The sequence below is a fragment of the Corythoichthys intestinalis genome, chromosome 21 (assembly GCF_030265065.1).
Source record: "Corythoichthys intestinalis isolate RoL2023-P3 chromosome 21, ASM3026506v1, whole genome shotgun sequence".
Taxonomy (NCBI): Eukaryota; Metazoa; Chordata; class Actinopteri; order Syngnathiformes; family Syngnathidae; genus Corythoichthys; species Corythoichthys intestinalis.
Genome location: NC_080415.1, coordinates 24,342,579 through 24,368,593, shown reverse-complemented (window position 1 = coordinate 24,368,593; position 26,015 = coordinate 24,342,579). Strand labels below are relative to the sequence as shown.

Genomic DNA, 26,015 nt, shown 5'->3' with positions numbered 1-26,015 from the left:
TGTGTCATAGTCACCGTTGCCACTGGAGGGCAGTGCATCCACACAAATCAATAAAACTAAATGGAAACACTTTCAAAACAAACCATTACAACGCCACTCTCATTAAACGAATCTTCGAAAGCAGCAAAATTTGATTCAAAGTTTTTTTTCTAAATAATCGAATTAGTAATTACTAATCGATTAATCGTTGCAGCACTAATGTCCTCCTCTAACAATTTTGCAAAATAAAATTTACCCAATGATGACAACTCTCCGATGAGCTGAGGTCATGCAAAAACAAATAAATGACCGATTATCGATTCTTTTGCAAGCAAATATCTTATCCGGATACAACATAACATTACAATGACATATTTGACAACCCTAGAGTAGTCAAAATGGATTGGACGTGTATTTCCGTTGATGGTAGTGAATAAATTGTCAATTTTTAAATATATTTGCATACATTTAAATATATTAACATTTAAACTGTGTGTTTGTTGCAAGTTTTATGAACACTTAGCACAACTACCTACAAGTGCTGCAACGATTAATCGATTAACTCGAGTAATTCAATTAGAAAAAAGCTTTGAATCAAATTTTGCTGCTTCAAGTATTCGTTTAAATTAGCGTGACGTTATAAATGGTTTTAAAGGAAACTGTTTGCATTTATTTATAGATTTTGGTGGATACACTGCCCTCTAGTGGTAAGGGTGAATATGACATCATTTAACATCTGAATCTGAATCTAGCTGCTCCCTGTTCCGATCAACATAAGCCAATGTTTTTTTTTTTCAGCATTCGTAATTTTTTTGGGGAGGGTTTTTTTTGTGGGAATATGTGTTTGAACGATTTTTTAAGAGCATTGTTTAAAAAAAAATAAAACAAAAAAAACATTACCATTTCACAGCATTTAAACTCGCGGACTTTTGCTATGTTAGTCAGCCAATTGTGCTTTTGTTGTTCTTAGATCCTCATTCATTTTTTTAATACTGTTTGAGGCTAAACCAGTACTTCTCAAATAGTGGGGCGCGCCCCCCCCCAGCATAGCAAGAGCACACAGAAGAGAGATATGAAGAGATATGAAGAGCTGTGCGCAGTTTTCGAAAGCCGCTTTCACTCAGGACTCACGCAGCACCCCTTGTCTTCTCCGGTTCTCACGTGTCCGCCCGAGAAGTGCCATTTTCGGCTTGGGATCGTCACGACGACCGCCCTCACCTACGGTTCTCCCTCGGTCGCCGAGAATGCGCTTTTTTCGGGCCGTTTGCCTTTTGGCTTTAACATTTAATACAGTGGTAGATGAGGAAAGACCACTGTTTACTGTGTCAAAAAATAATTATAGCGGACAGCCGGAAGCCAAATCAATTAAGACGCCACTTAAAGACATTAGACCCCAATCTCATTGATAAGCTGCTTGGTTGTTTTTCAGCGAAAACGTACCGAATATTGCCAACAATCGTCCCGCATTGTCAGTGTTGTATCAGTAAACCAGTGAGCACTGTTAGCATGCTCAGTGCAAAATAGCCCCACACCTTTGCAAACTGAAGGTGATACTGTGAGCAGCGAAAATAAAAACTGTCCTTCTGTCCAAAGACACTTTTTTTTTTCTTCTATTCAGTTTAGTTTTTCGGTCAAATTTTTTGGCATACTGTCCTCAAGAGTTAATGTTTCTAATCAATTTGAATTTATTATTATTTACTGATTTTATTTTTCAGTATCATATGGTCAAAAATGTACCTTGAGTGTATTTCTACAGTTTGGATGTGACTTTTTTTTTTTTTAATTCAGGCAAATTGATGCGCGTTAAATCTTTTCTGTTACAAACAAAACAATTTTAATAAAGTTATACTTTATAAGTTGATCTCTGTTATTTTCTCTAATAGAAAAAAGGACACAATATGAGGCAGAGGCGTACTTATAATAGTAACATTATAGACAAATGATACTACCGGTATTTACAGTGGCGGCAGAGTTTGGGGGGGGCGCGAAATATTTACTTCTTCCTTGAGGGGGCGTAACAGAAAATAATTGAGAAGCACTGGGCTAAACTAAACAAGAGCAATCCTGCAGTTTGAAGAAAAACTCAGGAATTTTGTGTTTGCAGTTAAGACTCTTTTGAAAGTGCAATCTTAGCAAGCCCCTGTTTTACATATCCTCAAATTTATTCTGCAATGCATTAAATGTTCCTAATCCGGTTACTCGATTATTCGAACAAACAAGTTGATAGATTAATCGACTACTAAAACAATTGATAGCTGCAGCCCTACTACCTACTGTACTTCAATGTTAGTCATGATGCTGGTATTTTGGGAGTTTTTTGTGTTGTAAAAAGTTGGGGAACCACTTTTTCCATACTATAGTGTCAAGTGAAAGCGTGATAAACAACAAGTGGTAGTTTTGACATTTTTTAGGATGTGCCTGCACTCCTACCTTCTTCTTGGCTTGGCAGTGGCAGCAGACGGTCCACAGGTACTTGAGGGTCCTCCACAAGAGGATGATGAAGAGCCCCCCGAAGAAAGTGACCATGGACGATGCGAGGAAAGCCCACCACATGCGCTGGCCGTTGCTGTCACACGGCACGTCGGGCGAAAAGGGGATGATCATGTTCATCTTGGTGATGTGCACCGACGGGTCCGGGCTCAACCTCTCCCGGCTCTTAGGCATGGTGCTCGGTCACCCCGGAGCGGGGGCGGCGGTCGAGGCGACTCAAAGCGGCGGGGCTCGGTGGCCCTCCGTGGCCATGGCGAGACTCGGCCGCCAAAGTTGGCTTGACGCGGCTCGGGTGTGGAGCAACTTCCCCTCAGATCAAATCGGGGCTTTGGGAGGGTCCGGCGTCACGATGCGAAAGCGGGTCGAGTCTTCGTGCGTCATCCGGTGCGTAAACGACGAATTTCAGCACCAAAAATAACAAAGTGGAGAGCGAAAGAAAAGAAAATACAGCGTCGACGTAGTTGCTGCTGTTGAATTCGCTTCAACATGTGACACAGGGCGTTTCTTTTTTATTCCCAATTATATCAGATTTCTAAAAAGGTAAATTAAAATAATCCATTTTGACATGTCGTAAAAGGACAGTTCGCGTGACTGTCCAACCGTCGTACGCTGGAAGTCGGCCTGATTGTGGCAGATGTACAGGTGGTGCTGGATGGAGGGGAGAGGAGAGGAGGGAAGGAGGAGGGGGGCGGTGCTAAAGCGTTCAGACGTGATGCTGAACAAGAGAGGAGGAGGAGGTTCGATTGGGTATCAATGAACAAACCAGAGGTGGGTAGAGTAGCCAAAAATTTTACACAAGTAAGAGTAGCGTTACTTCCATAAGCGGATTTTAAGGGGGGGGGGAGGGGGGTGAAGCCCCCCCCCCCTGGTGGCCGAAAGGTGTCATTGCATGTAATATATATATAAATTGTAAAGCAATAAAACTGCAACAAAAATGAATGAAATGAACAAAAAAAAATTTTTTTTTATAATGTGTCAAAATTATTTGTGACTAGCACCTTAGACGGCCATTTGCTTTGCATTTAATTTTCATTAAAAAAATATTAGGGGAGGGCAATTTTATTTTTTAAATGATTTTTTTCTTTGATTGAAAATATTTAAAGTAATAAATATAACTTTTTGAGGGATTAAATGATTGAGACACAAATGTCCTACCCTTAATATGGCCCAAACACAAAAAGGATTGCTTCAATCAAAGAAAATTTTTCAATGAAAAATTAAGTGTTCGAATGCAAATTTTACAATCCCAATGTTTTTTTTCGCATTCAAAAACTTTTTGTATGATTGAAATTTGTCTTTTTTTATTGAAGTCATTTTTCTTTTTAAAATATATATATTTTTCAGCAACTTATTTTTTGATAGAATAATAAAGACGAAAATGTCCTAGCCCAAATGTTGTCCAAACACAAACGAATTCAATCCAAAAAAAAAAAAAAAAAAAATCAAAGAAAAATAGCTTTCACATGCATTTTTGGGGAGTTTTTGGAGTTTCAAATTATTATTACATTCAAACTTTTTATTTTTTTTTTAATTGAAGCATTTTTTTTTTTTTGGTTGACATCATTATTTTTCTTTTTTGGGGATTCAATAATAAAGACACAAATCTACCTCCTTAAGGCTCCGCTCAAGGGATACAATTTTTACCATTGGTAACCACATTGGCATGACACCGGCGGGCGTACCATATTCAATGGATGACGATCTTGGTGAAAAGTATTGCCTAAGCAGCCTGATTTAGAATTCCCCTCAAGAATGATGGGAAACAAAAAAACACTCATTGTCAACTTATTATTATAAATATTCTTGTAAGTTAATTTTATTGCTGACACTGCGTTTCGGTGTCATCAACATATTGTGCCCCCCCTGCCCCAAAAGTTAAACTCCGCCTATGGTTACTTCAAAATAATATTACTCAAATAAAAGTAGTCGTATTTGGTGAAAATAATACTCAAGCAATGAGTAACCTTGTGAATAACTGCTAAAACAAAGTTATATAGACTATTGTAATAATGATACTGCACAATAACCCAATACATAACCACATTAAGCCAAAGAAATACAAAAAAAAATCTGATAATTCCAACGACAAAAAAAATAAGGATTATTCGTCCAAAGAGCATGACTGCCCTCTGGTGGAGAAAATATTTCAAAATTATCGCGTTAACGGGCGGTAATTAATTTTAAAAAATTAATCACGTTAAAATATTTGACGCAATTAACGCACATGCCCCGCTCAAACAGATTAAAATGACAGCACAGTGCGATGCCAACTTGTTACTTGTGTTTTTGGGAGTTTTGTCACCCTCTGCTGGCGCTTGGGTGCGACTGATTTTATGGGCTTAAGCACCCATGAGAATTGTGTAATTATTGTCATCAACAATGGCGGGCTACTAGTTTATTTTTTGATTGAAAATTTTACAATTTTTTTAAAAAACGAAAACATTAAAAGGGTTTTAATATAAAATTTCTATAACTTGTACTAACATTTATCTTTTAAGAACTACAAGTCTTTCTATCCATGGATCGCTTTAACAGAATGTTAATGTTAATGCCATCTTGTTGATTTATTGTTATAATAAACAAATACAGTACTTATGTACCGTATGTTGAATGTAAATATCAATCTTGTGTATCTTTCCATTCCAACAATAATTTACAGAAAAATATGGCATATTTTATAGATGGTTTGAATTGTGATTAATTACGATTAATTAATTTTTAAGCTGTAATTAACTCGATTAAAAATTTTAATCGTTTGAAAGCCCTGATATATATATATTATTCTGTATACACACACACACTAGTATATATATTCCAAAAGCATGTATTTTACTTCGTATTCATAAATTTTAAAAAGTGGAAAGTGTGCAACTGGCGATAAAATGGCGGACGTAGCACTGTTACTCGACTGAAAAAAAGGGAAAAATAATGACTTGAGACAAAATGGTGGCCGAAACACCAGCGTCGTGAAGTCGAAATCGCGTAGTGGGTCCACCGTAAATCGGTCCCCCTCACGCATGCAGTGTAGTACAGTACGTCTATGGACAAATGTAAAATGGTTGAAGATGGGGACTCCTCAGTAAACTGAAGTAATATTCTATATTATTTGCGGAGGATAAAGAATTCATGCCTGAGTTGAAATTTCTCTTTCAAACAAACCATGAGTTAAATATCCGTAGCTTCAAGGGTTAAAACACCAGTGTTGTTTGTTAGACCATCTATGGTGTTTTCATTTTGTTAGAATTATATTAAGATAACTTCCCTCAGGCAAAGCTGTGCAGTTTTGTGTTTAGTTTGACTTCAACTGTGAGACTGTTTGAGGTGAAGGGTCTTCACCATCTGGAAAACTAGTTGTGAAAAGATCCTAATTTACCGCCACTACAACAGTTGCATCTCAAAATTTTGTATGCAAGTCAAAGTAAACACATTAAAAATATCCATATTAAGCTTATATCAGTACATACACAACAATCTTTTAATTTCCAATGGGGATTGGCTCCCCCTAGTGAACAAATAAGGCAGTGCTGGAGCTTAAAGAACTTAATCTAAATTGTTTTATTTTACCAATGCAAATTACGCATCATTTCTAAAAGTGCATGAAATTTTATTCACTTCATTTTCCCAGTTTGAACTGCGATCTGCGAAAAAAATAACATCCATGCTTTTTTTTTTTTTTTTTGTTAGAACCATGCAATCTATGAAAAGAATACACAGAAACGTTTGATATTTGCATCATTCGTACCCTTTTTAATCACAGTAAGAAACCTTCGATTTTCATTTTCCGACAGATGAAATGTTGGAAGATGTGCGTCGCTAACAGAACAACTCACTGTGAAGCACAGGCAAAAACATCCCTTTCAAACATTCCAAGAAAAGACAAAAAAAAAAACGACACTCGAGACGCAATTGGCAACTGAAGTAGAACACACACACTCAATGTAGTAATAAATATTAGAAAAGCTTGGCACGATGACATCATAATGCATAATGTGAGGCCTGAAATGATGAACAGCAGGGGAAAAAAAGTTTTATCCTCCATGTTAAATACCATTAAATCCATGATTTGATAAAAAATATACATAAATATGGAGCCATCTTGCACGGTGGTCCGGGTGTGTTTAAAAGTAGTGCTTCTAGATAGAAACGCATTCATTCAAGTAGTATTAACTACTAGTGTAAACAACTATCTGTAGTACAGTACATCACTATTGTATAGTGTGCATATTACGCCACGAGTAGTGGCTCAAGGTGAATTGTAACGAATTCATGTACCAATTTCATTTCTGTTGGTGCGTCACCTCTATGGCGCACCGTCAGGGATCCATAGAACTTTATTCTGCTCCTGTTCGACGATGGTGACGATTTGTGTGCAAATGAAGGAGACGCTACCGCCTTGAACAACACCTGAAAGGGGAAAAGGAGAAGTGGATGATACAATTCGGTCTCTGCCATTGAAGGCGAAAGACGTTTAACCCATTTTTGACATTCGCCAAACCCCTCAGAGTCTAAATAGATTAGACGTCTATTGGCGTAAGTGGCACTGAAATATGGTCATGTCTCCACAAGGTTAACACTCACCTGTAAAGAAGCGACTGTACTCCTGCTCAGTTTTCTGGGCCGCCTCAAACTGCTCCTTGGAAAGCTTCTGGGAGAGTTTATCCCGCAGGTACAATGGATCCTTCTGCTCTCTGAAGACACAAAATCAGTCTACGTCATCAAATTGAAGTCGCGTGACTAGGAGTGGGAACCCTTTTGTTACCTCACGATAACGATGATATGACGATATGGCGATACAACGATTATCGATACATTGGTCAGGAAATCATTCTAGGATATTCTACAAACAACTAATAAACAGAAAAACAGGGTTCTGCTGTGAATTGGAATGAGTTTATCACTAGTAGATGTCCAATCCGTTTGAAGTGGGAGGGTGGCAGCGAATGAACATTCGCTGCCAGCCTCCCACTTCAAACGGATTGGACGTCTATGGCCGTCATTGGCAACCAATGCCAGGCAATGAGGTAATTTTGGGCCATTAAAGGTCATTTACCTGTTGATTTTCAGTTACTTCCTGTTGATTTGGGGGTATATTATGGGTCACTTCCTGTTTATTTTGAGTTACAGAAGAGGAAGTGACCTGGGAATCACCCAAATGATTAGGAAGTGACTCAAAATCAACAGGTAATGACCTGTAAATGAACAGCAAGTGACCTGTAAATGCCCCGAAAAATCGGACAGAATGACTGCGAATGCTCTGGTGTCGAATTAGTGCTGCGACGATTAATCGATGAACTCGAGTACTTGATTAGAAAAAAAAAAAAAAAAGATTCAAATTAAATTTTGCTGCTTCGAGTATTCGTTTAATTAAAGTGGCGTTGTAATGGTTTGTTTTGAAAGTGTTTGCATTTATTTTCATTGAGTTGGGTGAATACACGGTCCTCTAGTCTACCTTTTTTCACATGGCTGAATCCATTTGCACTCTGTTAAGACCAACATAAGCTAAGTTTTTGTTTGAGCTAATGATTTTTTAATGCATTCGTAATTTAGTTTAAAGGTGTATTTAGCCATTTTTTGTGGGAATATGTGTCTGAGCCATTTGTTAAGAGTATTGTAAAAAAGCATTAGCATTTTATAGCATTTAAGCTAGTGGACTTTTGCGATGTAAGTTAGCCAATTGTTCTTTCGTTGTACATGGATCCTCTTTATATATATGGCGGAAAACACCATTCCGCTCTGACCACCCCCAATTTGCCAAATATCAAAATCGTCCGATACGCATGTGTGGTACATCATTGGAAAGCTTAAAATCTCAGTTTTCTGGGGGGAGGAAAATTTTGAACAGGAGGGCTTTTTTTTTTTTAAAAATGTTTTTTAAACAGCAAAACCCTATTTGGAGGCGAGAGCACGCGAGAGCAGAATTACAGACGCCATGACTTTAACGAGATATTATCGCGTACTTATCTTGTTTCGATCCAAAAACTGCATGTAGCATGTATCACTGAGTGTCAAGACACAGCTGTGAATGGCCATACCTGGATTTTGGGGGGATTTTATGAGTGAAACATGGTCATTAAACAAGGGTCACGATGCAGAAATCGCAGACATCAAGGGGTGGTCGAGATTTTCTTTTTCATATATATACCCTTTTAAACGTTTTTTTTTTCCAATACTTCTTTGTTTGGATCGATTATTTATCATCTAACATATCAGAGAAAATGCGACAGTAACAAAAAAAAATACAATTAAGCGATAGTTATGAGGTAGATATCTGTGAGTTTTTTTTTAAACTTTTTTTATGTCCCTTATCCAATTACTCAATTATTCGAAATAGTTCATCAATTAATCGTCGACTAAAATGATCGATAGCTGCAGCCCTATTTCGAATGAATGAACGTTCCCAGTCTAAATGGGTTGGGCGTCGAGCACCGTCAATGGCAGCCTTAGAGTTACCTGAGACACTATTATGGTGGAAGATTTTGGTAGCAACTTGTTGGTCCCTTTTTTAATTTTATTATTATTTTTTTTTTTAAAAACACTGACACCTTTTTAAAACAATATCTCGATTCTTGGCAGGAGCATATTGATAACCTTTTGGGATACAAAGTATCACAATATATCACCATTTCGACATTTTGTCACACCCCTACACGTGACTGTGCGAAAGCCTGCTTTGTCCACAGTTTGCGTGCAGTTTTCATGTTTTCGCCACCCCCGGCTTCCTGATCGGGATTTCCCTAGGACAGCTGGCACTCAGCTGATGACGAGGCTTAGCGGGAATCAATCTCCTCTTCTTGTTTTGGACGTGCGGGGGCTTGAGGAAATTCTGCGTGATGTTACGTGTGCATGGTGTTACGTTGGGAGAGTTAATATTTACCCCATTAGGGTACAAATGGGAAAATTAGGGTTGTGTGTGGTTATGAATAGATTTTTTTCATTGTCAATTCTAGGAATTGTCAAAATCCATCCAGGCAAAAAGTAGAGTTGTCCAATAATGACTTTTGAACTGATATCCCGATATAGTCCAACTCCAAAAATCTGATATTGAGATATGCGGTCGTGCACTTAACGTGTTATTGCTAATTGTATTGTGATGCCCCACTGGATGCTTCAATAATGATAACTGTAACAACTTTAAGTTTTTCCAAATAAAATAAACATACTGTGAAAAAAAAGAGAACAACTTTCACTGAAGCTTTCGAAAATAAATGTCCCATATAAATTATATACATCGAAAGGAGCCAAAATGTTCATAATTAAATAAAGGAAACATGCATAATTACTGTATTGGCCCGAATATAAGACGGTGTTTTTTTGCATTGAAATAACACTTAAAAAGTGGGGGGCGTCTTATATTCGCGGTCTAGACGTTATACCCATTCACGACGCTAGATGGCGCCAGATATCATTGAAGTGATGTTCTGTCATGACAGATCTCAGCTATTCTCAAGTTTAACCAGTTTGCATTATTTTATTGCAATGTTTTTCCTCATTCAGATTTGTTTCAAGACTACAGTTACAGTTAGACTTCACTTTGATGGTTAATGCAGTCATTGCAATTTTGTTGTCTTATCACAATAGATAGGTTTGTTTACATTTCAAAAACCAGAAGCCATTCATTTACGAATGTGATTGCCCTTTAGTTTACATATTTAAATGTTCAGATATTAAGATTTGAATAAGGCAAAATAACATGCTTTTTCCCTCATAATATTGTTATAATCATTTGTTTCAGATGTACTGTAATTATTTTCTGTATAAAAAATAATTTGGTGTTCAAGAAGTCTATTTTTCAAACTTGAGTCTTGAAAAAGAGGGGGTCGTTTTATAATCAGGGCCGTCTTATATTCGGGCCAATACGGTAAATCACGTGTACAGTAGTTACCCCAAAGAGCCACAAGGGGCTGACCAAAGCATTACAAATACAGGCAGGCAATCATAGGACATGCCAAAGCAATGACAATTCCCAAGATGCACATTGATGAGCTTTTATACAGATTTTTGTATTTTATTAGTTGTCTAGTTTTCTTAGTGACCATTTCTTTCCGGTAACGCAATAGTTATAAGTAATGAGTATACAATCTGATCTGATAATATTTACTGGATTAAAGACGACAACTTGGATAATTTTCAGGACAACATTGTCTTGAAGCCATTTATTGATGATCAAAATAGCTGTCGATTAATATAATACCCAATTAGTCGATCAATCGTGACAGTCCTATATGCCACCAAAGCAATATTTTTGGGGCCTTTTATTCGAAAACGCATAAAAAATATTGAAAAGTATGTTTTGTTAGTAACGTGAACATGGGAGAAAACAAAACAAACATAAAAACAGGCATGATATACTCACTTGATCTGCTTTGCATTTTTGTAGCGAATGAATATGACGATTGGGTAGATGTGAACGCAGTGCAGGCGTTCGATGGCGTGTGCGGCAATGTCAAGCAAACAGTGAGAATCCTGCGAGAGAACACGGCCACAGCACGAGAGAATGGAAGATGGATGACATTACGAACAATAGCAAATGCAAAAATAAAAAAAAAATCACAGCTAGAATTCTTTATTAAGGATGTGACAGTCTACCTTCTCTGTAATCTCCTTTATTGATGCGACGGTGGTCACGTCAAAATGGCCGCTGCGTCGCTTATAGTCGATGAACACGCAGTCTTTTACACCTCGCTCGATAGCTTGTTGAGATGCCTTCATGATCTCTATAAATGGCAATAGAGATATTACGATCATGTTTCAGTGCCGTTGACGGCGATAGACATCCGATTCATTTGGATTGGAAGGGGCTGGCAGCAATCGAGTTCAGTCCAAATGGATCGGACGTCTATCGCCGTCAATACCATCCAACGAATTGAAATAAAGTGGAAAGTGCATTTTACCTGGCAGACAACGACTGAATTTGGCAGGCGCCTCATTGACTAGCATGTCTTTGCTAGCCTCGGCTAGCGGCCCCAAGATCAGCACCGGTCTGGGGGCTAAGCACTCCACCTTCAGGACCCGCTGGTACATGAGGCTCACACCATCTGAGAAATTATAAATTTGTTTGTGCTGCAATGATTAATTGATTAACTCGAGTAATTCGAACTAAATTTTGCTGCTTCAAGTATTCGTTTAATTAAAGTGGCGTTGTAATGGTTCGTTTTGAAAGTGTTTGCATTTAGTTTTAATGATTTGGGTGGATACACTGCCCTCTAGTGGTGACACTGAATATGATATAACTCATTTCACATGACTGAATCCAGTTGATCCCTGTTAAGACCAACAGAAGCTAAGTTTTTTCTTGAGCTAGTTTTTTTTTAAGCATTAGTAATTCAATTTATTGGTATATTTAGCCATTATTTGTGGGAATGTTTGTTTGAAACATTTGTTAAGAGCATTGTATGAAAAAAAAAAAAAAGCTAGCATTTTATAGCATTTAAGCTAGCGGACTCTTTAAATTAGCCAATTGTTCTTTTGTTGTGCTTAGATCTTCATTTACTTTTATTTTTTTTTATACCATTTGAGGCGCAGCTCAGGTATTTTAATTTTTTAATGTTCCTTATCCAATTACTCGATTACTCGAACTAACTAGTTCATCAATTAATCGACTACTAAAATAATCGATAGCTGCACCCATCAAATTTTCTTTCCAAACATTGTGCATAGATTAAACTTTTGACCTTCGGTTATGGGCAAGTAATCCGACATCATTGCTTCAGACACTATCAGGTCCTTCCCGTCTTTGGATCCGTTGCGTTTGTGCTTCAGCCTCCGACGGAAGAAGGACCTACGGGCGGCGGCCGACAAGGTTTTGCCGCCTCCGCCGACGTCGTCTTTAATGTCGGTCATGCCGTGTCTTCTATAGAACTCCTGGTCCATCCTTGGGAGTTCAGATAGTTGATTTTCATCATGTTTCTTACGATATGAACTTGACCTTCATGGCTCGACTTACATAAATTTGCTAGGAATCTGCCCTTTCTCCAACTTCTGCGCCTTTTCGTCAAGGTGCCACGCCATCCAATAGCCAAAGTTTCCGTTGGGTAATGTGTCCTCCACATATAAGATGTCATCTTTCTTGAAGCTCAGCTCCTGCTCCAAGTCAGCAACCCTTTCGTACAGCGATCTGGCAGAACAGATTCGGATGTTTCATGTACAATATCTCTTGTGCAAAAAGTCATAAGCTGTCATATTTGAATACCTGATAAAAAATCCATCACCAGGTATCTCTTTGACGTCAGCGAGCTCATCCACGCAGTTTTGGACCTTGAAAGTTACTGTTTCGACGGGCTTCAGCAATTCCAGGTAAGCCTCCTCTTTGGTTTTATTCTTCATGTTGACGCCATTGTACTGTCAGAGGAAACAAAACACAGATGACTCAGAGAGTCAAATACAAAAGAAGTAGGTCAACAATGACTCATCGTTAGCAGTAAAAACACTCACTAAAGCGCACCAAAACATGAATTACATGACTTTTCTTTCTCAATTTTAAGCCCTTTAAAAAGACAGCATACCTCAAGTATGAGGTCGCCAGAGATCAGTCCATCGACACATTTTGCTGGACTGTCTTCATCCAAACTCTCCACAAAAATGCCGTAAAGATTGCCCCCGCATATCTGGACTCCTAGTTCTGTCTGAATTCGCTTCAGCCTCACCAGACGCGGTTCCGCCGTGCGCCGAAAACCGGCGACGGGAAGCCTGGACACATTTTTATGATTTTACCCTCCGTTTTCCAGCTTGGTCAAAAATGTCCCAGCAGTACCTAAAGGAACTGTGAGGGCTGGTGGCAGGCGTGGTTTGCTTGGACGGGGGCGTCACGGTGCCCTCGTCCTGCTCGCTGAGGGTGTCGCCCATGGAGCGGTCATCCGGAGTGGTGGCGCCGCTGTCCTGTGGCGTCGCCTGGTTGCTGATGGACTCCATACGAGAACTGAAGAGGAAACAAAGAAGCATGAAGGATGGTTTGGACTTTGTTGCCTCATATCCGTTACCTGGATCGAGAGTGATTGCCCAGCTGAAACATGTGAGGGTTGTACTGAGCTAAAATAGACACCGTGTCACACTGCTGCCCGATCACCAAGCGCGCCTGCTGCTCATTCGCATTCCGCAGGTTGATCCCATTAAACTGGAGACAGCAAACATTTGTCACACTGGCACTTAATCAACAGCGTTTCTTTTTTTTGGGTGTCGTTTACCTCCAAGAGCTGATCTCCGTACTCCAAATGAGCTTGGTGAGCGATGCTTCCCGCAGTTACTTTGGATACAAACACGCCGCCGTTCTCGCCGCTCACGATGGAGATGCCCAGCGGTTCTGCTCCTTTCTGGACCGTTACGTTGCGCGGCTCCTCCAAATATGGCCTTGAGTGAAAATACGATGGGTTATTATCAGGGTTCTCTGCAGGTTTCAAGCCAAATTTAAGACTTTGTAACACTTTTTAAGACCATATTGAATATAGTTTAAGACCCATTTGACATCGATACCGGCAAAAAAAAAAAAAAACATGAAAAAAGAAGGAAAATGAGCGGGCAGCACAAGTACCGTAATTTCTGGACTATAAGGTGCACCTGACTATAAGCCGCCAGCCACCAAATTTGACATGAAAACAGCATTTGCTCATAGATAAGCCGCACTGGACTATAAGCCGCAGTTGTCCCTATTGTATTATGGGATATTTACACCAAAAGATATTAACTGGTAACACTTCATTTGACAAAGGCATTATAAGACTGTCATGAAACCAAATGAACCACCATGAAGCTTTGAACCAACTGGTTGCAAAGCCTTATTGTTTCAAAAATCTTCATTTGGCCAACATTGCTCCCTTGGGGGAGACAGTCAACCTCTGCTGCCACCTGCTGTCAACACTGTTGTCATCCAACATTCCTCCGTGCATGCATTGCAGCACTACAGATTTAAATAACAATCAAAATTCATGTTCTGTGCTAATTATTTCTTCAGTTACTGTTCCAGTTGTTTCATTAATTGCTAGCTATTGTATTTGGTAACATTTTCTTGGATAGTGGTGCCATAATACTGTCATAATTATTACATGACACTCTCATAAGCATTAATGAATGCTTATAATAGATGTCGGTTAGTATCATCCAGCAAATTATCTCACTTTTGAATGGATGTAAAAGATCTGAGCTGGACATAAATGGAGTTAGTGACATACTATGCCACATGACACATATTGACATCTGTCATAAGCATTCAGTAATTCCCATGATAGTGTCATGTCATAATTATGACGTTCTTATGACAGTCTTATGATGCCGCTGTCAAATAAAGTGTTACCTATTAACCCAAATAAATCATCAAATAAGTCGCACTGGACTATAAGCCGCAGGATTCAAAATGAGGGAAAAAAGTAGCGGCTTATAGTCCGAAAATTAGGGTAGTTATATTTTTAGTTACGTTATAGCGTCCTCAAAAATTGAAACATTGAAAAGTGAGACTGAAGTTTATGCATGCTCTTAATAAAAGCAATATCAATCGATTTTTAGGACCTTTCAAAATCGTATTTAAGACCTTTGGTAAGATTTTGGGAGAATTTTAAGACTTTAAAGGGAACCTCGGACTTCTTGTAGGCTCCAAAAAGCCACAATTGCATCAAATATTGCCATTGATTTAAAAATCTATAATATTTAGTACATGTTTTGAACTACAGGGGGCGTCGTGTTTTAACCGTGCAATGGACGCTCGGGGTGATGACGTATATTGTCACTGTCACTCGACAAATACTACAGGGTTACTGCAATTCCTTCGCGGTGAGACGTCCAACACGTGCGCTCAACGGTTAAAAGCTGCGAGTACTTAGAATTTGTGTTTTTATTGAGTCTTTTACTACCGTTTTATTGCCTCAAAATACTTTTTGCATGTGTTTCCCTCTCATACTCTAAGGATTGTGTTTTCTTGTGGTAGCTTTAAAGCAGACTGTTGATCTGTTGACCACATTAGTCACGTACCGCATTTAAATCACACTTATTTGATATTTTCTTAAGGCATCTTTAGTATGTTCTGTCTGTAGGCATCTAAACAAAATAAGATGAAAGCGCACGGTAGTACTTTGGGTGTCAAATTCGCCTCTTGTAGAAGTTTCGGCGGTGTAGCACATTTTGGCAGAACACCCGTTTTTTTCCCCCCCCTACTCTCGTTTAAACCCCGTCTTTCCTGTTCATTCTTCTTTTGCTGCTCGTTTTGTGAAATATCGACAGTGCTGTCATGCTCATTAATGTTCCTCTCGGGTTCAAATTGAAAGGGTTGAACAGATCACATGTTTATGTCGCTAGAGTCATACTCTGTTAGCCCGGCAGCGTAACCATGTGACGTCACCGCCCTGCGACTTCAACAATGGCGACGAGTTCGTCGAAACAACCGTGTCATTTCGCGTAACTGCGAGGATAATTTTCATTTTTTAAAAGTTTTTTTAGCACTCCGTCAATACTGCTTTCCCGAACCCGTGATGTAAAATGAAGTTCTACTTACCGTATTTTTCGGACTATAAATCACAGTTAATTACATAGTTTGGCTGGGGGTGCGACTTATATTCAGGAGCGACTTAAGTGTGAAAATATTAACACATTATTATATCTTTTCACATGTTATTCTGGTGTTTTGGAGTGACACTGATGGGTTGATAAACTTATTAGCATGTTCTTTATGCTATAGTTATCCGAATAACTCTTAATAGCCATGGCCATGTTTGCGTTCTGCCTTTGGCAATGTGTGTTTTAATTGTCTTATTGACTTTTTTATATTGAAATGCATGCTTTTCGTTTGTGGCACTTTCACGCCCAAATGGGGGCGCACTCGCACTTGTTTACGCGAAGAAGAGCGCTCACACGCCAGAAGAAGGTGGACAGCTACGCAGCGTCTGAGCGAGTGGGCAAGAGAGAGAGAAAAACACGGCTGCCAACTTCATTGTTTATGCGTCACGCGTTTATGCGTAAAATATCTCTTTGTGGCAGCACCTGTGTGTATCATCTTTTCTGTTGTTGTTGTGTGTTCTCCACATGCGATCAGACACTTAGAGCCAGTTGTGTGGTTGTTTGAACGATGTGCTAATGCTAGCGGACGCATGCTAACCGTTTGTGTCATTGCTCTAATAGCAGCTAATTATCATTTATTTACGTTGATGCGAACCTGTTTGGTATCGAGGACAAAATGGATTTGTATTATTTCTATTTTTAGTTTCACTCTTCAAATGATGGTGTCATAACGACAGCCAAAATAAAGTCAGCAAATTATACGGCCGTCCAGCATCGTCATTTGGGAGTTTAGCTCGCTACGTATATAGCCAGGACCGAGCCGTAGCGTCCTGGTGAAGACAGTTCATTCACATTTTGTTGTTCATGCATCATGTAACATTATACTTTACACTTATTCAGCATGTTGTTCCCTATTGTATTTTTATTTTAAATTGCCTTTCAAGATGACACATTTGTTCTATGTGTTGGATTTTATCAAGTACATTTGCCCCAAAAATGCGACTTATACTCCGGTGCGACTTAGATATGTTTTTTTCCCCTCTTCGTTGGGCATTTTATGGCTGGTGCGACTTATACTCAGGTGTGACTTATAGTCCGAAAAATACGGTACGTCTTTGAAAAACCAAGGTTGTATCCTCCTCGTTGCCAAAGTGTGGCTATGGCAGTAACTGAAAAACTCCTCGGTCAATTAAAAAAAAGTTTGGGTAACGTGAGATTTGAGACGGCGAATGATGTAATCAATACAATTTAGCCGAGTAAAATGAATTGAAGTCTTCACCTTCCCTTTAAGACCCCACAGATACCGATTGTGACATCACATGTACGAAAAATCGAGAAAATTGTAGAACTGGCTTGAATGTGTGAAAAACAGGCTTTAACGGTTTTATTAATGAAATAATAACTTATTTATTGTTGTCAATATATAAAAAAATAATTGGAGGTTATTTTTTAGGGTGCCGTTGAGAAAATTGAAATCTATGAGTTATTCAATTGATTATTCTATAAAAATAAGCTTATATATGGGTTATAATGTGTAGTTATTTGGGGCTGACATCACAAATAAGGGGGGAGAACAGACATTTTTCAGTTAAATTCCAGGATAGAACAAACTATCATTTTTGTTAAGCATTTAACAGAATTCTATATATGTATATATATTTTTTTTTTAATTTTTCCCAGGTGTACTTTCATTTTCCTGTAAAACACAAGGGGTCAAATTTGGCCTATAATAATGGCTGCAACTCCAAAATACTTGGTTTCTTCAGGATAAATTCATCCCTTAAAAAGTATCCGGGGGAAGGAAAAAAATGTAAATCGGGTTTTTGGTGAAAAAAACAAAACAAATGGTGATTGTACTTTTAACCCAAGCCTTGTGAAATGTCCGTTTTTGTATCAGGAAATTAGCAGCAAGAAACAAACCTTAAGCATCTCAAAGAGAGGAATCTGTGCCTAGCAGCCAGCCGATATCTGACAAAGGTGTTAGAGACAAATCTGAAAGCGAGCATAGCAAGACAGAGACAGAAAAAAGCAAGGCGCGATGGTAGGTGTTAATGAGCTTGCACAGGAAAGCAGAGAAGCACATTCATCACGGCAGACTTGTTTACCGCTTTACCAAGCACTTTGTCAAAATGAAAGCCGAGACAAATGGCAGGTGAGGTGTCACAGTTTGAGCAATGGTCGCCTAACGACCTGGACCTTACCCATCCTTCCTGCCGTCACTGACTGGCGCGGGGCTGACGGATATCCTAAGCTGTGTGGAGATAGAGCTCGCCGACTGGCTGCTAGCAAAGGACGACGCGTCGAGGCCGACGGGGGATTTGGGAGGCGTTGTCGGGGAGCTGCACTCAGAATGGGAGCGAGAGCCTGGAGGTGGAGAAGCCAGATATCTCAAATATTTTTCAATTGCTCACTTGACTGTGAGGAACACAGGTGTCACACTCTCTACCTCTATCCGATCCAGTGGAGCAAGGGTAACGTGTTGGTGGAATCCTAATGCGCTCAGCCCTGAACTGCAATGCACTCAGGGAGCCTAAAAAGCACAAAATGAGCATTTGAGATGTTGATAAATCAATAATGCAAAAACTACCTGTCGTAGAACAGATAGTGACCCAGAAATGCCCCAAAATCAACAGGAAGACACCCAAAGTCAAAAGGAAGTGACATTTAAAAAAAAAAAAAAAAGAAAAAAAAAAGAAAGTGACCCAGAATGCCCCACAACAACAGAAAGTAACCTAGTGGAGATTAGCGACTAGCATGAAAGCATTCTTACACAATTTCTCCAGAAATTGCATGATCCAGTTACCTTAAAATAACTTTTAAAAAAAATTTAAACTCTGAGTACCATTGATGAGAAAACATTCTTGTCAACTCCTCTATTGAACTCATTGGATGCCATTGACAGCGTAAGGCGACTAATCCGTTTTAACTGAGAGCGCTTCATTGCTATCATATGCTAGCCTTTCCAGTCAAAAGGGATTGGATCACAGTTACTGATACTAAGAATATGACCATTCTCTGTCAGTCCTTCAGAAGTGGATCAAGTACTCACTTTTTTTATCGAAGTAAAAGTACAGATACAGGCGCAAAAAAATTCTTAGGTAAAAGTTTTAAAAGAAAAAAATACTTCAGTAAAACTACAAAAGTACTTGCTTTTAGGGTTGCAACTAACGATTATTTTCATAATCGATTAATCTGACGATTGGATAATCGATTAATCAGATAAATGTCACTTTTTTCAATTGCCTACACAATTTACCTTGAAGTTTTTGAAGGTGTTGTATTAAGGAATACAAAATGGATGACTATGACCTTCAAAAATAATATTTTATAACAGATTCCTGACCCAACTGTAGTCTACAACTGTATCAATTATCAAATTCGTTGGGAACTAATTTATTATTCGATTTAATCGATTAGTTGTTGCAGCCTCATTAAGAAACTAGTTTAGACAGTAAGATGTCCAAAAATTGGCAAAAATGTGAATTTTTGTTCATGTCCTACTTAGCCTTACACACTATACATGTTATAATTTCAAGAATTTAGACAAGTTTAAGGTGAAGAAGGTCCTAAATGATCAATTGTTTAACAAAATAGTTGTCGACTAATTTGCTAGAGATCCGAGTCAATATTCAAAGAAAGAACCTGAAAATTCATTGCCTGCTCAGTTTCATTTAAAACTGCAGAATGGAAAAACAGGCAACTGACTGCACTGTGAAAGAAGCTTAAACTCCAAAATTGAGCTTAACTCATTTGCTCCCAAAAACATATAAATACATTCCATTTTTGATTGTTTCAGTGTCCCAAAGACGTATTTATACGTCTTTTACGTCCCCCCCCCTCTCAAAAAAAGACATCTTTGGGTCGTGATTAGATTTAGCTCCAAAGCACAAAATCCATTTTAAAGCAATAAAACTGGCCAGTAGAGGGCAGTAGCGCATGTGGTAAGACCCGCAACCCGATTCAACGGCAACCAATGGCCAAGCCGCACGGCCGGGCGCCAGCGGAAGACGACCGAATGAATGCCAGGCGGCGGACGACCGAGCAGAACAACCGGTAGGACAACCAGGATGCCAAGCGCTGGGCGACCGAGCAGAACGACCGGGACCACTAGTACAGCGGACGATGCCTTTAAGTCCGTGCTGCTCTCGAGGAGAACCCGCAGAGACTCAAAAAAATTCATCTTTATGAGACAGACAGCGATGAGGGAAAAGTTTAACCAGCTGTCGCGGCCGGAACAGAGTCATCTTTCAGTTAATTATGTGTACATAAATTGTTATCAAAAGCTCTATTTGTCTTGTTGTTTATCTTATTTTGTAAAAGGAAAACATTATTCAGATGTTTGGGATGTAACTAAAGCAAAAAAAATAGCTGTGTATAAATCAAAGTTATGTTTGAAATGTATGCTTTCACAAAAAGCTCAATTTCTCCGTTTTTTCATCAGAAATTGGAAAATTGCTCAAACTAAGCTATTTTCTAATGCTGATTTCTAAAGAATGGAAAAAGATATGAGCTAACTTTTTTTCTGCTGAAAGAAGAGTCTAATCTTTCCTTTGGTGGGTTTCATGTTTATATAGCAATAGAACAGAATTTTCTGTGGGCCTTGCAAAATCAGTCAAAATCCAGGAAAAAACACCGGGAGTGAAGGGCCTTGCTCCGGTGAAAATGGCTGGGAGTGAATGAGTTATTAGCGGATTGCAAGCGACTATCAGGTGCATACCGCCACCTACTGTACAAGAGTGTACAGCACCCATCTGAAGGCGCACTGCTCTCACTATTGGTTTTTATTGGTCAATATCTTGTTTACCTGCCGAATCATGCTAATACTAATGTTACTGCCTCTCGTGCTGAATTACGGTAAAGTTGCACAGGGCTTATCAATTGCACCAGAAGCATAAAAAGTACACGTAAAAGTAGTAGAATAAAAAGTACAGATACGTGCTGTAAAATGTAGTGAAGTTTATAGTACTACTTCATATTTGTACTCAAGTAAAGTACAGATACACAAAAATGTACTTAAGTACAGTAAAGAAGTACTTTTACTTCTTTACATTCCACCACTGCAGTCTTTCCAGTTCAAATGGATCGGTCGCCTGTACATACCCATTCTGGCGCTGGAAGGGAGGGAGTTGGTGCCGTGAGGTGCTCGACTGGTTTCACAAACATCGCCGGCGATTTTGTGGTTGAGATCCACACTGTGGCGCCCGTGATGCTGGGGGCTAAAATACAAGAAAGTCAAAATCAATAATATAATCCAATGACTGTACTCTCCAAATATCTGGAAAGACATCCACTGGTGGGTACCTAGCACGTGAATGCGTGTGGATACCAGACGTGGGGGCTGGCGGACAGTTGCTGGTCTGCATTTCCGGACTCCACGTGGTGTAGGCAGTGTTCCTCATCACGGCAGTCTTTGCAGGACACGCAGCCAAGCCACGTTGCGCCGGGTCTGAAAAGACACTGTAAATTCCTACACTTTTATTTTTTTTGTAGTAGACTTACGTGTAACGATGCTGCTGTAGCTGGGAGGTGCAAAGTGCATGCTGTAGCGATTATTTCGCATCGGTGAGAAGCGCAACAAATCCGTGGGCTCGGGGGAGTGCTCTTCATTAGAGAAACCATGAACCTGAATGTGAGGGAAAGTGGATTGAATATTTTATTGAAATATTTAAAATATCTAAAAATATACCGTATTGGCCCGGATATAAGACAGCCCTGATTATAAGAAGACCCCCTCTTTTTCAATACTCAAGTTTGAAAAAAGACTTTTTGAACACCAAATTAATTTTTAAACAGAAAATAATTACAGTACATCTGAAACAAATGATTATAATATATTTGAGAGAAAAAGCATGTTATTTTGCCTCATTCAAATCTTAATATCTGAACATTTAAATATGTAAACTAAAGTGCAATCACATTCGTAAATGAATAGCTTCTGGTTTTTGAAATGTAAATAAACCATTCTATTGTGATAAAACAACAAAATTGCAATAACTGCATTAACCATCAAAGTGAGGTCTAACTGTAACTGTAGTCTTGAAACAAATCTGAATAAGGAAAAACATAACAATAAAATAATGCTAACTGGTTAAACGAGAATAGCTGAGATCTGTCATGACAGAACATTACTCCTCAAGTTCAGCATTCACTTAATTGATATCTGCCGCCATCTAGCGTCGTGAATGGGTATAATGTCTAGACCCCGAATATAAGACGATTCCCACTTTTACACCGTCTTATATTCGGGCCAATACGATAGTATCATAGACATCAAACTACTTGACTTAAAAGCTCCTTCATTCACTAAGCCCCGCCTGCCCGTAGGGGGCTGTGTGACTCAGCTTCATTTATTAGAAGTCGGTGGGAGTGAAACTCTCACACGTGCTTTTGAGCACAAAGCCGAATTTACATTTAAAAGGTACGAAAGCTGGACCGCATACTAACAAGAAGGATTGTCTCAGGAGTGATTTATTCAAGGATTCAAGACTCATATAGGGCTAAGGTAGGTTTTGAAAATATCTGATTTTGAAGTTTTTGAAAATAGGCCTAGGCCTGTCGCGATAACAAATTTTAGTGTGCGATAATTTATCTAATAAATTATTGCGAAATGCGATATTATTGCGCCCCCCCCAATTTTAAAAAAAAAACCAATTTACAATAACACAGTGAGAATACAGTATATATTAATACATCAAGTACACCCATTTAAACGCGATAAATGTTTACTCTTAAATTCAAAAATACTTAAGAAATCACAACTAAAAACAATAGACCATGCCTCTTTTAAGTAAAACACAACAATATTAATACAGCACAGAAACACAGAATAAATGTCTTTTTCAAGAAAATAAATTAAATTGCACTTAATAACTTAAGCATTTAAGCAAATGAAAACTTTTCCCCTCATAGCTTCCGCTATGGCGTTCCATGTGTAATATTCTGATTGTATGTTTTCCGAAGCACCCTGAACGCAACGGTGATGTTCTTTTGTTCATGTGACGCGGCAGTGAGAGAGACACAGCCTGCTGACTGCCGAGAGCCACAGGTTAAGGAAGTGTTCTTAGAGTCGTGTGTTAATAAAAAACAAAGTTGTCAGCACGTCGTGTGTTTGATATCATTGCCAGAAAAACACTTAATAGGACACCATACAGCTTCCTTTTTAATGTTGCCCTTATAATGATGATCTGCTGCATCATAAATCACTTTGTGACGTTCCAACTCCATGATGGAGCGTTCTTCGTCCATGTTCGCTGGTTAGACAGTGAATAAGCAACTGGGCTGTTGACTCCAGGCCCGACTCCACCCATTTTGTTGAATGCGTCTCTGGCAAAAATAAAAAATAGCCTAAACCATCCGGCGGGCTCCGGCATGGTGGAGATGGTCCGCAGTCAATCCGTAGCACTGACGGGGCCGGTCTACGTTGAACAATAGGATATAATGGGAACGGATTGGCTCCAGCGCTATTTTTTGCCGGACCCGGAACGAAGATGCATTTTGCGTAGTTGGTAACAAGGAAGCCGAACTTTTAACAACACGTCTGCCGTACGCACGTGCATGCAAGGCGATAAATGGCATTTTTATTTACCGTGCGATAAATGGAATTATTGCTTGTTGCGACAGGCTTAAATAGGCCCCCTACGGATCGTCCCCGTTTCCCATGTCATGTCAAGTATTAGGAAGTCTATGATCGTATTTAGTTTAATTATTAGTATTTAAGAGTTTTGAATATTTTTTGTTCTATTTTGCACAAGAACAGTTGCTGCAACAGTTAATACACCTTTCTCTGTAAAAAAAAAAAAATAGAATAAATGTCAAATGGCATCTAGTTTAAATGGAGATACATGCCTCTGTGTTTTTATACATTTTAAAAGGTAATATGTTGCCACAGTTTAAGTATCGCAATACGTATCGGATCCCTACACAGGTATCGGGATACGGATCTGACCCAGCCCTAGTCACTACTATTTTCCACATACCTGCATGGGAACGGGGATATGCAACGGCGTCACATTCCGACGCAGCGCCGGCGCCGATTTGGGTCGGTATCTTCGCTTCTCCGGGTCCCGATGTTGACTCCCATCCTCCTCTGTAAGCATCTTGGATTCCCGCTGTGTCGCTTCACTGGAGTAGTAGAGCTGCTTCATGCCCTCGCCTTCCATGACAGGACTGCTCCCTCGGCTCGGAGATGCCGGAATAGTGGAGTCAGACGCCGAGCTGTTCTGTTGTGAGTGTTTAAACCTAAAGGAATCGCTCCTTGCCGGTGGTGTGGGCGGACCTTGAGGGAATTCTGCAACCGAGCTCTGCGGCGAGTGTTTGGGCAGCTGAGAAAGCGACATATAGTCCAGTTTCGGAGGCACTTCGGGTCTTCTGAAGGTATTCATGTCAAAGATGGACTTGCGTTGTTTGGTTTTTTTGTAGATTGAAAGCTGAGCACATTCCGGCACAGACGCTCCCGCGATAACTTTAGGCCAGGTGCCTCCGCCGGCCTTCCCCAAAGAAGGGCCGGAGTCGGGGTGCACGGGAGCGAATGTGAATGGCCGACGGTGGAAGTCCTGCCTCCGGTAACAGAACTCCACCACGGGTTCTGACGGGCTACGGGAATGAAGGGAGTCGTTGGGCCCGCGGTGACAATGAAGGCCGGCATTTTTGGGGTCGCCACACGCTTCATCGTCTCGACACTGCATCTCGCAGCAGTCGGCTTGTACAGAGCAGTTGTGCTTTCGACAGTTTTTAGAGACTTTTTCGGACTCTCTCAAACTTTCATATAAACTCTGGCCAGAGCAGCTCTGTGGCAGGAACTGTACACAAACACAATACATTATACGACCCTCTGTGTAAGCAAGTGACTTAGAGTATTTTAATCTACTTCTTATTGCCTTAGAAATGTGAGATTGGCACCTTTGCAAGAGAGATGCAGAGAGATTCGCGGCACGTCCTCAGCAACGCGTCACACTCAGGCAGTGACTTGTTATCCAGTGAGATGCCGTTGATCTGTAGTGTTAAAAAAAAAAACTAAGTGTGAGTAGAGCTGAATAATTTTGGAAAGATAAAATGCCATTTCTCTGGCTTGTACAGTGATTTTTAGTCAATTCAGTATTTTCTTCAAGTCGAAATTCAGTGAAAAATTCACAGTTGTATTTACAAACATGACATTACATCATCATCTGTGAATAATAATGCAACAAGTCCAATGCAGTGCTCTTTTAAGAAATGGTTCCAAAAGGCAGTAAAACCTGCTACCATACATATCTGAATATGTTAATATAATGTAATGTTAATGTAGTAGTTTATTAAACATAAATCTCAATTTTCTTTTCTGCTGACAGTTAAACAGATTGAGTGCTGAGCGACATGGCATGAAATTAAACTGGAAATTCTTAAAATAGCAGTGTCTAAATTCACTGTTTGTATGGTAAAATGTATTAATCTTTCATGCTCTTTGTACAGCAGAGGGCGTTATAACGAACCCATACTCACAGATAATAGCCTGTCCCCAACTGCGAGAGCATTTTCTCTAACTGCTGGACTTCCAGGTGTCAGTGAAGCTACAAACACTCCGCTTTCCAGGCATATACCACAGTCTGAAAGGAGAATGACAAATTAGTTAAGCTGACTGGTTGCCATTAACGGCAATAGATGTTCAATCCATTTGAACCACCCAGTGGCACTAAAACATGATCATTCAAATGGGAAATTTGTGAAACCTTTGTGTCCGGTGAGGTTTATCTGGATGGGCGTGGCAACCCGTCCCCCAACTGACTTCCTCCGGCGGACCACCAGGTTGATAACGCCTTCCCCACTCAGCACAGCTTTGATGGCCTGCTTCCTGTCCTTGCTGGTCAGATCTACATTGTTAATCTTCAGCAGCCAATCGTTCACCCTGCACGCAAAATGAGCATCAAAACGGCTTGAAATTTCTTTGGTGAACAAGATCTGCAAAATACAGTGGGGCAAATAAGTATTTAGTCAACCACTAATTGCGCAAGTTCTCCCACTTGAAAATATTAGAGAGGCCTGTAATTGTCAACATGGGTAAACCTCAACCATGAGAGAATGTGGGGAAGACAAAA

The 26,015-nt window shown here is 39.6% G+C and overlaps 2 protein-coding genes across 8 annotated transcripts in view; both read right to left on the bottom strand.

The window, feature by feature from the left end:
* Positions 1–3,161, bottom strand: part of LOC130909883 (calcium-activated potassium channel subunit alpha-1-like) — a 108,666-nt gene extending 105,505 nt beyond the window's left edge. For 2 of the 6 annotated variants that reach the window (XM_057826812.1, XM_057826810.1), the window contains exon 1: positions 2,410–3,160. In XM_057826812.1, the coding sequence (XP_057682795.1) occupies positions 2,410–2,643 (234 nt within the window). In that variant the 5' untranslated portion in view covers positions 2,644–3,160. Of the gene's footprint in view, positions 1–2,409 lie in introns of all 6 variants that reach the window. The other 4 variants (XM_057826811.1, XM_057826813.1, XM_057826807.1 and 1 more) reach the window with 3 other exon arrangements.
* Positions 3,162–6,178: 3,017 nt separating this feature from the next.
* The window catches only part of LOC130909749 (disks large homolog 5-like), a 58,867-nt gene continuing 39,030 nt past the window's right edge, over positions 6,179–26,015 (bottom strand). Inside the window, exons 13-34 of one of the 2 annotated variants that reach the window (XM_057826537.1) lie at positions 25,650–25,825; positions 25,423–25,526; positions 24,844–24,936; positions 23,922–24,743; positions 21,445–21,568; positions 21,247–21,391; positions 21,046–21,161; positions 18,392–18,475; positions 18,147–18,309; positions 17,866–17,937; positions 13,650–13,812; positions 13,446–13,579; positions 13,220–13,384; positions 12,972–13,155; positions 12,659–12,807; positions 12,413–12,583; positions 12,141–12,340; positions 11,361–11,504; positions 11,056–11,183; positions 10,823–10,932; positions 7,048–7,157; positions 6,179–6,873 (exon numbers count right to left, since the gene is read on the bottom strand). In XM_057826537.1, coding sequence (XP_057682520.1) covers positions 6,770–6,873; positions 7,048–7,157; positions 10,823–10,932; positions 11,056–11,183; positions 11,361–11,504; positions 12,141–12,340; positions 12,413–12,583; positions 12,659–12,807; positions 12,972–13,155; positions 13,220–13,384; positions 13,446–13,579; positions 13,650–13,812; positions 17,866–17,937; positions 18,147–18,309; positions 18,392–18,475; positions 21,046–21,161; positions 21,247–21,391; positions 21,445–21,568; positions 23,922–24,743; positions 24,844–24,936; positions 25,423–25,526; positions 25,650–25,825 — 3,661 coding nt within the window. In that variant the 3' untranslated portion in view covers positions 6,179–6,769. The remainder of the gene's footprint in view (positions 6,874–7,047; positions 7,158–10,822; positions 10,933–11,055; positions 11,184–11,360; positions 11,505–12,140; positions 12,341–12,412; positions 12,584–12,658; positions 12,808–12,971; positions 13,156–13,219; positions 13,385–13,445; positions 13,580–13,649; positions 13,813–17,865; positions 17,938–18,146; positions 18,310–18,391; positions 18,476–21,045; positions 21,162–21,246; positions 21,392–21,444; positions 21,569–23,921; positions 24,744–24,843; positions 24,937–25,422; positions 25,527–25,649; positions 25,826–26,015) is intronic. The other variant, XM_057826538.1, reaches the window with a different exon arrangement.